Source organism: Dendrobates tinctorius, unplaced genomic scaffold (genome assembly GCF_039654945.1).
Source record: "Dendrobates tinctorius isolate UK_male_01 unplaced genomic scaffold, ASM3965494v1 ptg000028l, whole genome shotgun sequence".
In the NCBI taxonomy this organism is placed as follows: domain Eukaryota; kingdom Metazoa; phylum Chordata; class Amphibia; order Anura; family Dendrobatidae; genus Dendrobates; species Dendrobates tinctorius.
This window is the reverse complement of record NW_027361696.1, coordinates 42,233,559-42,248,352: the sequence shown is the minus strand read 5'-3', so window position 1 is coordinate 42,248,352 and position 14,794 is coordinate 42,233,559. Positions and strand designations below refer to the sequence as shown.

The 14,794-nt window shown below is 42.6% G+C and overlaps 2 protein-coding genes across 3 annotated transcripts in view; one reads left to right on the top strand and one right to left on the bottom strand.

The window, feature by feature from the left end:
- Window positions 1–14,794, top strand: part of LOC141085332 (chemerin-like receptor 1) — a 175,237-nt gene that overhangs the window by 125,798 nt on the left and 34,645 nt on the right. The gene's annotated exons all lie outside the window — the stretch shown is intronic.
- Window positions 5,473–6,590, bottom strand: LOC141084897 (probable G-protein coupled receptor 33). Its single transcript, XM_073569850.1, has one exon. It carries the CDS (start codon window positions 6,588–6,590, stop codon window positions 5,562–5,564), a length of 1,029 nt encoding a protein of 342 aa, XP_073425951.1. The 3' UTR covers window positions 5,473–5,561.

Genomic DNA, 14,794 nt, shown 5'->3' with positions numbered 1-14,794 from the left:
ACGCTAGCGTAGAGGTGCGGTGTGCGCAGTGGCCTAAGGCTTGCCACTGACTGGCGCTGACTGCTAAACTAATTCCCTATCCACATGCGTAATATCAGAGGGAAGGGGTTTCAAATGAGTCAGTCACCAGAATCATACATCTGTCACCATTCACACATAGCAAGTATAGTCTATACTAGCGCATGGCGGAACGTCCATGCGTGCTTTTTATAGCCGTGCGGGACCTTCCAGATCTCCGAGATGGACCAATGAGATCTGGAGCAGGACCTGGGCACATGACTCCCGATTTCCAATGGGAGGTCGTCTCGTGAGCATGCCCAGTAGGAGCACAGAGGGACTTAGTCTCTGGAGCAGTCTGCTGCTGCAAAACAATCTCCTCTGCAGTAGATAGACAGCAGGAGACCGCAGAATGTGAGGCACCGGATTCCTGCAGAGCAGATGCAGAAACCTGACACCTAACAATCATGACATCACTCATCCTTTTCTGGTGGGTAAGAGAAGCACGAGTCCACTTCAGACTGATGAGTTACCGTATTTATTTTTGGAGCCTACAGAGCCCCATCATTCAAAGGAAAATTCAGTCTCTGTATGAGTCTGTTCTGCAGTACCAGGTACAGCCACATGTACGGGGTGGTGCTATTAATGGGCCATCTTCTGATGATCAATGGGGCTTTTTTGGTCAGGAGTGTTGTTTTCAAGAGGAAATAAGAATATATTTTCTCGTCTTCATAAACTACTCTTAATTCTTCATTGGGTTTTGTGATAAAGAACTCACATTTACTCATGCTGCATCATTCTGAAAAAGAGTGAATATTATTTTTTCTTCTGGGAAATTGCACACCTGTTATGGTAAATAGAACAGTGAATCGGTGCCCAGTGGACATTAATATTTATGTAGAGCAGCAGTTAATCTGCCTTCACGTTTGCATTTCCTCCATTTATTCCATGTAGTTACTGTTCAATCAAGCGCTTCCGATGCAGATTATCAACATGATTCCAGGTGACAGAACAAAGAAATCCAGTAAAATCTGAAATTGATTATTTTCAAGAAAGATACTAAATAGATATTTTGATTAAGAGGATTTATTGAGTTTGCTTTGTTACCCCTAAAAGCTGCATTGTTTTAGTATTATAACAAGGATGCAATGTTAGTGGTTTGGAGAACAGACCTATATAAAACTAGATATTTGAACATGGTGCAAAATTGTGTAGTCAGAAAGCATAAAAGTATTTTCAACTTTGCATCAATGGAGGTTCTCCAAAAATATAAGGCTAATTCTGTCCCATAAACTGCATAAAAATTGTGTTTTTGGGAATTTTTGTGTTGGGATGGGATGTCTCTGGGATAAAGGAGGGTTTTGTAGAGGGTCTGTGAAAAGGAAAGAGACAGGTCTTGATGCTTTAAAGATGGGGTTTTGTCAGTGGTAAATGAGGGGTGAGTTGTGGTCTGGGATCTTTAGAGATGGCTTGGTCTGCATAAATTTGGAAAATCTGGTCTGGAGGTTTGGTTGGTGGTTTGTATTAATTTCGGATTGGAAGAAGTGGATAGCTGATGTTTATGTACCCCTTTACTTATTTCATAGGATACAGAGGCTCTTCATGATGGAGTGAAGCAGGCTTTCGCAGGAGAGAGTGGGAACCTGTCACCCCCCCAGGCGTTTTTACAGTTGTGGCCAAAAGTATTGATACCTCTGCAATTCTGTCAGATAATCCTCAGTTTCTTCCTGAAAATGATTGCAAACACAAATTCTTTGGTATTATTATCTTCATTTAATTTGTCTTAAATGAAAAAACACAAAAAGAATTGTCCTAAAGCCAAATTGGATATAATTCCACACCAAACATAAAAAAGAGGGTGGACAAAAGTATTGGCACTGTTCGAAAAATCATGTGATGCTTCTCTAATTTGTGTAATTAACAGCACCCGTAACTTACCTGTGGCACCTAACAGGTGTTGGCAATAATTAAATCACACTTGCAGCCAGTTGACATGGATTAAAGTTGATTCAACCTCTGTCCTGTGTCCTTGTGTGTACCACATTGAGCATGGAGAAAAGAAATAAGATCAAAGAACTGTCTGAGGACTTGAGAAACCAAATTGTGAGGAAGCATGAGCAATCTCAAGGCTACAAGTCTATCTCCAAAGACCTGAATGTTCCTGTGTCTACCGTGCGCAGTGTCATCAAGAAGTTTAAAGCCCATGGCAGTGTGGCTAACCTCCCTAGATGTGGACGGAAAAGAAAAATTGACAAGAGATTTCAACGCAAGATTGTGTGGATGTTGGATAAAGAGCCTCGACTAACATCCAAACAAGTTCAAGGTGCCCTGCAGTCCGAGGGTACAACAGTGTCAACCCGTACTATCCGTCGGCGTCTGAATGAAAAGGGACTGTATGGTAGGAGACCCAGGAAGACCCCACTTCTTACCCCGAGACATAAAAAAGCCAGGCTGGAGTTTGCCAAAACTTACCTGAAAAAGCCTAAAACGTTTTGGAAGAATGTTCTCTGGTCAGATGAGACAAAAGTAGAGCTTTTTGGGCAAAGGCATCAACATAGTATACAGGAGAAAAAAAGAGGCATTCAAAGAAAAGAACACGGTCCCTACAGTCAAACATGGCGGAGGTTCCCTGATGTTTTGGGGTTGCTTTGCTGCCTCTGGCACTGGACTGCTTGACCGTGTGCATGGCAATATGAAGTCAGAAGACTACCAACAAATTTTGCAGCATAATGTAAAGCCCAGTGTGAGAAAGCTGGGACTCCCTCAGAGGTCACGGGTCTTCCAGCAGGACAATGACCCAAAACACACTTCAAAAAGCACTAGAAAATGGTTTGAGAGAAAGCACTGGAGACTTCTAAGGTGGCCAGCAATGAGTCCAGACCTGAATCCCATAGAACACCTGTGGAGAGATCTACAAATGGCAGTTTGGAGAAGGCACCCTTCAAATATCAGGGACCTGGAGCAGTTTGCCAAAGAAGAATGGTCTAAAATTCCAGCAGAGCATTGTAAGAAACTCATTGATGGTTACCGGAAGCGGTTGGTTGCAGTTATTTTGGCTAAAGGTTGTGCAACCAAGTATTAGGCTGAAGGTGCCAATACTTTTGTCTGGCCCATTTTTGGAGTTTTGGGTGAAATGATCAATGTTTTGCTTTTTGCTTCATTCTCTTTTGTGTTTTTTCATTTAAGACAAATTAAATGAAGATAATAATACCAAAGGATTTGTGTTTGCAATCATTTTTAGGAAGAAACTGAGTATTATCTGACAGAATTGCAGGGTGTGAATACTTTTGGCCACAGCTGTAAGTAAAAGAGCCACCTTGTGCAGCATAAATGCTGCATTCTGACAATGTGGTTCTTTTACTTAGCATCCCTTCCACCGCAGAAATAATTCATTTTAAAATTGATCAAAAATACCTGAATTTTGACAGGGGGGCAGGTCTTTCCCCCTCTGACAGACGCCTAGCATCCATCAGTCATTTCTTTCTTCAGTATTTTGCACCGCCTCCTCAGCTTCTTTTGAAATCGTGGCACCTGCGCTGTATTATATCTTTTTGGGCATGTGCAGTTAACGCTGCCCGTGCTCTCAAATCACATCCCGGCCTTCCTATTGCGCGGCCAGAGGTCCCGCCCCGCAGTCGCTTCTGATTTATTCACACTGCGGGGCTGGGAATCTGGGGCATGAGAGACGAAGAGAACTACTGTGCATGCCCAAGATTCCCAGCCCCGCAGTGTGAATAAATCATAAGCGACTACGGGGCGGGACCTCTGGCCGTGCGATAGGAAAGCTGGGATGTGATGTGAGAGCATGGGCAGCGCTAACTGCGCATGTCCAAGAAGATATAGTACAGCGCAGGCACCACAATTTCAGAGGAAGCTGAGGAGGCGACGCCAAATACTGAAGAAAGAAATGACTGATGGATGCGAGGCATCTGTCAGAGGGGGAAAGACCTGCCCCCCTGTCAAAATTCAGGTATTTTTGACCAATTTTAAAACCAATTATTTCTGTGGTGGAAGGGATGCTAAGTAAAAGAGCCACATTGTCAGTATGCAGCACTAGTGCTGCACAAGGTGGCTCTTTTACTTAAAAATGCCTGGGGGGGTGACAGGTTCCCTTTAACAATTTTATTCTCGGGCATGGAATGAGCTTGATGGTTATAGTCTTACATAAGGTAATGACATAGTCTTGAATGCTGGTAGATCAGGGTGGGGAACCCTAAGCCCACAGAACATTTGCGACCCACGATTATTTTTTTTCTGGCCGTGTTCAAGCCGGCAGCTGCATTTTGACGGCTGCCAGCTCTTTAATTTCTCCTTACTCTCAGAGGACACCACTGAACACTGTGGCTTGTGCAATGGAAGATTGCATCCTTACTCTGGCCAGTGCCAATGTCAGGACATTGTTAAACCACAATGTGCTCTCGTCCCACAGAAGATAGCAGTGACAGCCCCCGTTTCTCCTGTGATGTCTATGCTGCAGCCCCAGTTCTGACTACTGATTTAAATATCGCAGCCCAATGTCTCTTGTGATATAGATACAGCAGCTCCATATCACTCTACTGATGTTTATACTGCAGCTCCATATCTCCTGTGTTGTCTATGCCACAGCCCCAGTGTCTCCTGTGGCGTATATACTCCAGCCCTAGTGTGTGCTATGTGATACATATACTGCAGTCATAGTGTCTCCTATTTGATATATATACAACAGTCTCGGTGTCATCTATTCAATATGTATAAAACAGTCTCAGTGTCTCCTATGTGATATGTATACAGCAGTCCCCTTGTCTCCTATTTGATGTATATACAACAGTCTTGGTGTCTCCTATGTGATGTGTATACAGCAGTCCCAGTGTCTCCGATGAAATGTATACCGCAGTCTCGGTGTCTCCTATGTGATACATACTGCAGATTTCCCACTTCTTGAGTTGTATAAATGTAACGGGAGCAGTGGTGGATTTCCCACTGTGAGGAGACCAGCAGTGTAACATACTGTACATCTGTGTTCGATATGACTTATTGATGCAAGTTTTTTAGAAAACTTATCACAAATGGTAATGATTCCTTTAGCTGGCTATTACTAATACTAAATTCCTCTTATAGCAGCCCTTTCGGTGAAAAGAATGGATGCATGGGGTTTCCCCAGTAATAAAGGTTGGGAGGCAGAAAAGACTGGGACTGTCGAGTTTGGTGAACCCTTTGAACCTTTGACGCTTAATAAACCAATTTACTAATATAAACTATTCTATATGCATATTATACAATGTTTTCCAATGTCCAAAAATGCATGGTCACTTTTTAACTTTAGGTTGTATTTAGGTCCAAAATTTTATTTTGATTCTTTTTTAATATTTCCTGATAGCGGTCAGAGCACTTCTTAAATATAAGGGTGGGATTATGGAAGCAGTCTGAAAGAAGGCCAGCTTCCATTTTCCAAAATCTGTACTCTAATTTGCTGAAGGGTTTCCTTTATTAGGACACTTTGCATTAATTTTCCCCTTAGCATTATTAGAAAGATTTAAAGGTAAAGATTCTCTGAGCGTGGTGGATTCTTTCAACTAAGAGTTGCCTTAGAGGGTATTTTCATTAAACTCACACTTTCTAACCGAGATAGAGCATGGCTCCGATCTATTGTCTGTACTCTTGAGGAAAGCATCATTTAATACCGCCTGGAAGATGGACAGTATAGATTTTTTGAATATATTTTTGAACTTTTCCACAATGAAAAGATATAGGATTGGAGTGAAGCAGGCGTTAAAGCAAGCCGATATGGTGGCAAAGACCTTCAGAGCTTGTAGGGTTGTCTCTCCGAACAATCCCTTCTCGATGCTCATTCCATACAACAAGTGATAGGGCATCCAAGAGATAAAGAAAGATATTATAGCAACAGTTATTATTTTATAAGGCTTCTTGGATTTCGTAAAGTTTTCTTTTTTAATCTTGAAGGCAATTTTAAGGTAGCAGATAGTGATAATAACTAGAGGGATGAAGAATCCTCCCAACAGACGAAAGACTAGCATGACCCACTTGACCTTGGTTTCGTATACAACGTCTTTTTTACCAGTGAGGGTGTAGTCATTGTAGCAAATGGTTATGTTCTTTTCCTGATGGACCTGTCGAAAAGCAAGATATGGAGAACCACATAAAAAAGCTAAACCCCAAAGTAAAAGGCAGATCAATGAAGATTTGTGAGCATGCATGTGTTTCCTGTAAAAATGAGGGTGAAAAACCAACCAGTATCGGTCAACGCTGATGACGGTGAGGAAGAATACAGATCCGTACATACTGAGTGACAAAAGAAAATTTAAAAATTTACACATGAATTCACCTAGAACCCAGTGAGGACTGTATAAAAACATAATGGCTAAAAAAGGTATGACGAAAATGAAGATTAAATTGCAGAGAATGAGGTGGGAAAACCAAATTATGTTGAGGTTTCTTCTCATCCTAAAGCACAAAATCCAGAGATGGAGAGTGTTGATGACCAATCCAAAGAGGAACGTGATCAGAAGAAATGGTAGACAGATGATGCTTGAGGTTGTAAATACTTTGAAGTTTTCCACATTGATTGTGTTGTTATTGGAGAGATTTCCCATCATTGTCAACAAAATCCTAAAGGAAAAAAAAAAAACAATAGGCATTTTAAATTCTAAGGAAACCTGAAAGAAAGTTTCTCTTAACCACCATTACTAGCTATTACAATAACTTTTCAGCTTTCTAAAGGACACATTGCATTTTGTAAAAACATTTCATCCCAATATACGCCATAAGTGAAGGCTCTCAAAGGAAGAGTCAAGCTGACCATGACCCAAACCTGTCCAACATTGGAGAGTTTGCACTATTTCAAGTCCACGCATGTGCAGTTGTATTCTAGTTCCAGTGCATGCACAATCAGAGTGGCTTGGTTTACGTGTTCTTGCTTCAGCTACATACACTGCTCAAAAAAATATAGGGAACACTTAAACAGCATAATATAACTCCAAGTAAATCAAACTTCTGTGAAATCAAACTGTCCACTTAGGAAGCAACACTGATTGACAATCAATTTCACATGCTGTTGTGCAAATGGAATAGACAACAGATGGAAATTATTGGCAATTATCGAGACACCCTCAATAAAGGAGTCGTTCTGCAGGTGGGAACCACAGACCACATCTCAGTACCAACGCTTTCTGGCTGATGTTTTGGTCACTTTTGAATGTTGGTTGTGCTTTCACACTCGTGGTAGCATGAGACGGACTCTACAACCCACACAAGTGGCTTAAGTAGTGCAGCTTATCCAGGATGGCACATCAATTCGAGCTGTGGCAAGAAGGTTTGCTGTGTCTGTCAGTGTAGTGTCCAGAGGCTGGGGGTGCTACCAGGAGACAGGCCAGTACACCAGGAGACGTGAAGGGGGTCATAGGAAGGCAACAACCCAGCAGCAGGACTGCTACCTCAGCCTTTGTGCAAGGAGGAACAGGTGGAGCACTGCCAGAGCCCTGCAAAATGACCTCCAGCAGGCCATAAGTGTGCATGTGTGCATGTGTCTGCACAAACGGTTAGTTTGGTCTGAGTGCCTGATGTCCACAGATGGGGTTTGTGCTTACAGCCCAACACCGTGCAGGACACTTGGCATTTGCCACGGAACACCAGGATTGTCAAATTTGCCACTGGCACCCTGTGCTCTTCACAGATGAAAGCAGGTTCACACTGAGCACATGTGACAGACGTGACAGAGTCTGGAGACGCCGTGGAGAGCGAACTACTGCCTGCAACATCCTTCAGCATGACCGGTTTGGCAGTCGGTCAGTAATGGTGTGGGGTGGCATTTCTTTGGAGGGCCGCACAGCCCTCCATGTGCTCGCCAGAGGTAGCCTGACTGCCATTAGGTACAGAGATGAGCTCCTCAGACCACTTTTGAGACCATATGCTAGTGCGGTTGGCCCTGGGTTCCTCCTAATGCAGGACAATGCCAGGCCTCATGTGGCTGGAGTGTGTCAGTAGTTCCTGCAAGATGAAGGCATTGAAGCTATGGACTAGCCCGCCCATTCCCCAGACCTGAATCCAATTGAGCACATCAGGGACATCATGTCTCACTCCATCCACCAACGTCACATTGCACCACAGACTGTCCAGGAGTTGGTGGATGCTTTAGTCCAGGTCTGGGAGGAGATCCCTCAGGAGACCATCCGCCGCCTCATCAGGAGCATGCCCAGGCATTGTAGTGAGGTCATATAGGCACATGGAGGCCACACACAATGCTGAGCATCATTTTGACTTGTTTTAAGGACATTACATTCCAAATGGGGTCCACACACTCTCAACATTCCACTTTAATTTTCTGTGGGACTCCAAATCCAGGCCTCCATTGGTTAATAAATTTAATTTCCATTGATGATTTTTGTGTGATTTTGTTGAAAGCACATTCAACTTTGTACAGAACAAAGAATTCAATGAGAATATTTCATTCATTCAGATCTAGGATGTGTTATTTGAGTGTTCCCCTTATTTTTTGGAGTAGTGTGCTAAGCCACCAGCTTGTCTCAAGAGGACTGGACGTGAGGTATACTCAGAGATGTCAATCAAACAGATTAGGAAGGATGTGGCCAACTTGACTCTTCTACTGAGCTTCTCTATTCCCTTTACTCAAGCAAATACATGTTTGTTTTTGTACTAAATTCTACTTATCTTTTGCAAGTAAGGACACATTAGAAAGCAGAAGATCTAACAGCTAGTGGAGGTAGTTTGAGCATGTTCTCGTTACTCCCTAAATAAGGAAAACAACGTTGACCTTGAAGGAAATGTCCACTGTGGCCATTCGCCTGAAGCTGTTCACAGGGTTATTACAATAACCCTTAACTTTTAGGAGTAATTCCTTCTGGAATTTGACTGCCAGAGCTCAATTTAGCTGCTACACCTCCATAGAAAACATAAAGGATTACATCTTTATTATAGAAATCAGCGCCATGGCCGTTCATTGATTCCCTAACAGGGTGTTTGAAAATTACTTTCCTATATTAAAGTGCTGTTTAAAATTGCATCCATCAATGAGGTCCTACATGGCCTCCTACTCCAGCTACCTTTTGTCTCTTTTCTGCAAGGAACCTTTGTTTACTGTTAACTTCTGTCTTTTTATTATCCGACCATCCTATATATAAAATAGATACAGTGGGGAAAAAAAAGTATTTAGTCAGCCACCAATTGTGCAAGTTCTCCCATTAAAAAGATGAGAGAAGCCTGTAATTGACATCATAGGTAGACAACAACTATGAGAGTCAAAATGAGAAAACAAATCCAGAAAATCACTTTGTACGATTTGACAAGATTTATTTTGCAAATTAAGGTGGAACATAAGTATTTAGTCACCTAAAAGACATGCAAGATTTTTGGCTCTCACAGACCTGTAACGTCTTCTTTAAGAGGCTCCTCTGTCCTCTGCTCGTTACCTGTAGTAATGGCACCTGTTGGAACTTGATATCAGTATAAAAGACACCTGTCCACAACCTCAAACAGTCACACTCCAAACTCCACTATGGTGAAGCCCAAAAAGCTGTCAAAGGACACCAGAAACAAAATTGTAGCCCTGCACCAGGCTGGGAAGACTGGATCTGCAATAGGCAAGCAGCTTGGTGTGAGGAAATCAACTGTAGGAGCAATAATAAGAAAATGGAAGACATACAAGACCACTGATAATCTCCCTCTATCTGGGGCTCCACGCAAGATCTCACCCCGTGAGGACAAAATGATCACAAGAACGGTGAGCAAAAACCCCAGAACCACACGGGGGGACCTAGTGAATGACCTGCATAGAGCTGGGACCACCATTACAAAGGTTACCATCAGTAACACACTACGCCGCCAGGGACTCAGATCCTGTAGTGCCAGACATGTCCCCCTGCTTAAGCCAGTACATGTCCGGACATGTAGTCTGTCTGAAGTTTGCTAGAGAGCATTTGGATTATCCAGAAGAGTATTGGGAGAATGTCATATGGTCTGATGAAACCACAGTACAACTGTTTGGTAGAAGCAAAACACTTGTCATGTTTGGAGGAGACAGAATACTGAGTTGCATCCAAAGAACACCATACCTACTTTGAAGCATGGATGTGGCAAGATCATGCTTTGGGCTGTTTCTCTGCGAAGGGACCAGGACGACTGATCCATGTAGATGAAAGAATGAATGGGGCAATGTATTGTGAGATTTTGAGTGCAAACCTCCTTCCATCAGCAAGGGCATTGAAGATGAAACATGGATGGGTCTTTCAACATGATAATGATCCCAAGCACACTGCCAGATCTCAACCCCATAGAAAACCTTTGGAGGGATTTGAAAATCCATGTTGCCCAATGACAGGCCAAAAAACATCACTGCTCTAGAGGAGATCTGTATGGAGGAATGGGCCAACATACCATCAACAGTGTGTGTCAACCTTGTGAAGACTTACAGAAAACGTTTGACCTCTGTCATTACCAACAAAAGGATATATAATATAATATTGAGATGAACTTTTATTAATGACCAAATACTTATTTTCCACAATAATTTGAAAAATAAATCTTGCCAAATCAGACAAGGTGATTTTCTGGATTTGTTTTCTCATTTTGACTCTCATAGTTGTGGTCTACCTATTATGCCAATTACAGGCCTCTCTCATCTTTTTAAGTGGGAGAACTTGCATAATTGGTGGCTAACTAAATACTTCTTTCCCCACTGTATGTTTGATAAGTTCTCATAGTGATCACATCGCTTTCCATTGAATCATTTGAACACCCTGTTTCCAGAACAGTAAGAACAATGCTGGGGCATGGGTTGAAGTGAAAGCTTATTGTGGTCAGATACTGACAGCAAATACTTGTCTCTATGCACATTTCAGATATTTATGTATCTGTTTCCAGTCATACAAAAAAATCAAGTCAGTACTTGAGGTCATAGAATAGTTATCACAATCGTACCACGCAATAAGCTTCTCTAGACTCTGATAATAGGGTTATACCAGGAATGGGGTATGAACCAATGTGGATAAAATATCCATTAGATCTGAAGACCAACACCTAAATCACATGTCAATCCTGGTGGATGTCAAAACTCATACCAGGAGTGGGGGACCAACCCACAAAGACACAAATGCAACATTGAGTCGGGACTTAGAATCACATAATGTTAGCATTGGAAGGGACCCCCAGGATCATTGTGTCCAACCCCCCGCTCAATGCAGAATTCACTAAACCATCTTAAACATGTCTGTCCAGCCTCTGTTTGAAGACTTCCATTGAAGGAGAACTCACCACCTCTCATGACAGCCTGTTCCACTCATTGATCATCCCAACTTAACACCCAATGATTATGTGTCTGTGTAGATTCAGCCACACTCTTAGTATGAGGTCTAGTTCTTATTGTAAAAGCGGTGCCCACTTGATGAACCAAATAGGTCTCCTCTAATCGTAAGATAGGGCATTTAGGTGTGATCCTTAGAGATTTGCCCACCAGACATCTTATCATATGCCGAACGAGAAGACACTAGATCTCCATGGATCCTTCATTGGTAATCCACGCATGAATAGAGCTGCAGCTTAGACCCATGCAAGCTCTGAATCCTTCTGTGGATAGGTAAGGATATTGGGGGGTTCTCAAAATTGCCCAAAGTTGTTTTAAATTCCCTGTGGACCTCTTTAAGCTACATCACTCACAAACTGACATATCTCTTGGCTAGTAACAGAGAACTTATGCTGTTATCCTGCTGGCACAGGATAACATTATTCCCATTTGATAACCCCTTTCCATACGCCCTCCCCCCAGGATCCTCAATGAAAAGCTAAATAAAGTGAAAACAGAGCTCCAACAAGTGTTCATCCCACTGTGACTTTTACTGTATTCCTGCCCAATTCACAGCCGAAACTGCAGCACTCCATCAAGTTCTGCTTCCTCTTAGTTGGGCTGATTTTTGATTTCCAAAAAGGCAGATTCCCAACAATCACAAATTGTACTCATCTTTAAAGAGACACATCTAAAGTGGGCTGATTTTTTTTCTCTTCTTTTATTTCTTGTCCTCCCCTGAACATTTAATTTTTTTTTTGTTTTAAATCTTCCATATGGTTTCAGAGACATGGGCCTTTTTCATTTATTGCTAATTTTTATGATCTTTACCAAGGGGCATGTCTCACAGGATCCTCAGGTGTGTGTCTTTAAGTATCCTGTGAGTCACAGCCACCTGGTAGATACATTAAGAAATAGCACCAAATAAAAAAGGCCATATCTCTGGAATCGCATGTCGGATTTTTAGAAAAAAGCAAAACCATAATACTCAGAAGAGCAGCTGGAATAAAATAAGAGCAAACACTGGCACCCTGAACCTTCCCTGCTCCCACCAGGAGCAATCACAGTTATTAAAATAGTATGTATTATATATAATGTTCTGACTTTCTGCAGCCACCACAAGGAGGAGCTCAGATTGCTGCATACTGAGTTATTATTGAGTACAATGTACATACTGTATGCAGTATGCTCCCTCTAGAGGTGGCTGCAGACAGTCACAACTTTATATATTGTTTTAATCAGCACATGATTCTAAACCTATTCACATTACTAATAAGAACAGAGAGATATTCACTTTAAATTTTCCTTATCTCACAAGGTTTTTTTGTAAGCTCAGAAATCTTTATGTTCTCTGGCACAGAATATTTGCAGAAACATACAAAATTTAGAGCTGATCTATATATTTCAGTTTAGAAATAGTGGCACAAGTGTCAAGGATATTCAGTGTGGTTATGACAGTAACCACACTGCTGTCAGGAAAATAAATAATAATATTAAAAAGTACATTCGCACTGATAAATCCTTATTTTTAAAGAGAAATGCCCAATCTTTTTATATAATATAATATCCCAGAATTCCAGGAAGTTCACCGACCGCCATATTAGGACACTCAAGTGATGGGTGTCTCAATATGGAAACTGCTGCTGGTACCAACCTATTGCCCGGTACCACCAGCGGAAGACCGTCACACCACACACACACACACACATACTATACGCCGTATACACCACACTCACACAGTCACACTCATACACTCACACGCACACTCACACACTCAGACTCACACACTCACACTCACGCAGCCTCTTGCGCGGTACCACCAGCGGAACACCGTCGCACTGCACCTGCGCGAATTCCGCACAGGCACAGTGAATTATTCGGCTGATCCCGGCGGCAGATGCACGTTGTGTCTACAGGTAGATGAAGCCGGTCACATTAAAGGGGTTTTCCCACAAACGAAAGTTCATTTTAAAAATTGTCTGTGTCTGACTGTGTACTGCGCATCTCCTGGGCAGGGGAGGAAGCAAAATACAATACTGACAGCAGGGGATCACAGAGGATTCATTTTGTGAGGTAAAATATTTCACTGACTTTTTTTAAACAATATTTTACCTCAGTATTGTCTTTTGCTTCCTCCCCAGCCAGCACATGGGGTACACAGGTCAAAGAAGAGATGACATGAGAGGAGAAGACAGCAGATGGGGGAGAGAGAAAGCGCACAGGGGTGAGAGAGACATAGCACAGGGGGAAGACAGCTCAAACGAGACAGCACATGAGGGGAGAACACAGCACAGGAAGGAGAGAGACAGCAGACAAGGGGGATAGCACATGGGTAGACAGGTCAAACAAGAGAGCACAGACGGGAGAAGTCAGCACATGGGGAAAGAGAGAGTGGATAGGTGGGTGAGCACATGGGGGGAGAGATTCTCAACGCTGCAAAGCCTGCCCCCATCGTGACATTACCACCCTTCCGATGCGATAGCATTAGGCCTCCATCTAGTAATAATAATATTGATCTATATATTTAAATGCAGCATAAAAAGCATTAAAAACAGCTATGATTTAATAAGCCACATCAGAGACCTCAAATGGAGCCTTTGAAATGATAAGGTTTCAATGTGGTGGAGGCACTGGGAGGCACAAGATGTGTGAAAATGACTGTGTGCTGTTTCAAGTGCAAGTGAGCCTTTGTCATACAAAGACATTGCAGCCGACTGTTAGAATCTGCTCAGTTTGTGACTATCCACCATTTTCTTGTAGTGTTCTGGCTGCTGGCGTTTTTCTGCTGGTGCTGGGTTTGCCTTGGGTCAGGTGATTGTATCACCCTTTATTAGCCTGCACCTGTCTCCCATTCCTTGCTGGACAACAGTGTTAGTCTGCTTGAAGTCTGGCTTGGAGCCTTGCTTTGCTTTCTGTGTGTTTAATTATTGCAGTTCTGGGACCTCTGGTTCTGCTAGTCTTAGTTTCTGTTTTCATATTGTTTCTGCAGCCTTCTTTGTGTTTCCTGTTAGGAGGTGACCTGTTTTTGTACCCAGTCCTTATATCTTTCAGGGACCCCCTTCCCCCTATCTATAGGATCGTCGGTGGGTCTATTCAAAAGGAATGGGTCGCCCACTCTATCGTACGGCATCAGCCTAGTCGCAGTGCAGGGTCAGTTTTCCCCCTCCTACCCTAGTCCTGTGTTGCAGAACCGTAACAGTTTGTCCAGCCCGAGAAAGCATAAAAAAACAAAAAAAAAAAACCCTCCCGGATTTCTGCAATATGAACAGCGTTCAAGATCTCGCTCAACGACTGCAACAGTTAACGTTGGAAGTTTCCGGCTTACAACAGCATGTGAGTAACTGCCCAGAGGTCCGCCCCGAAGAGCCTAAGGTGAGCTTGCCTGAATGTGTTTTTCTGGTAAACGGCAGGAATTTCTTTTGTTCAAAAATGCACGTTTACTTCATTTTCGCCTTAGAACCAGATCTTCAGGGGCTGAATTACAGCGTGTGGGGATTATTATATCCT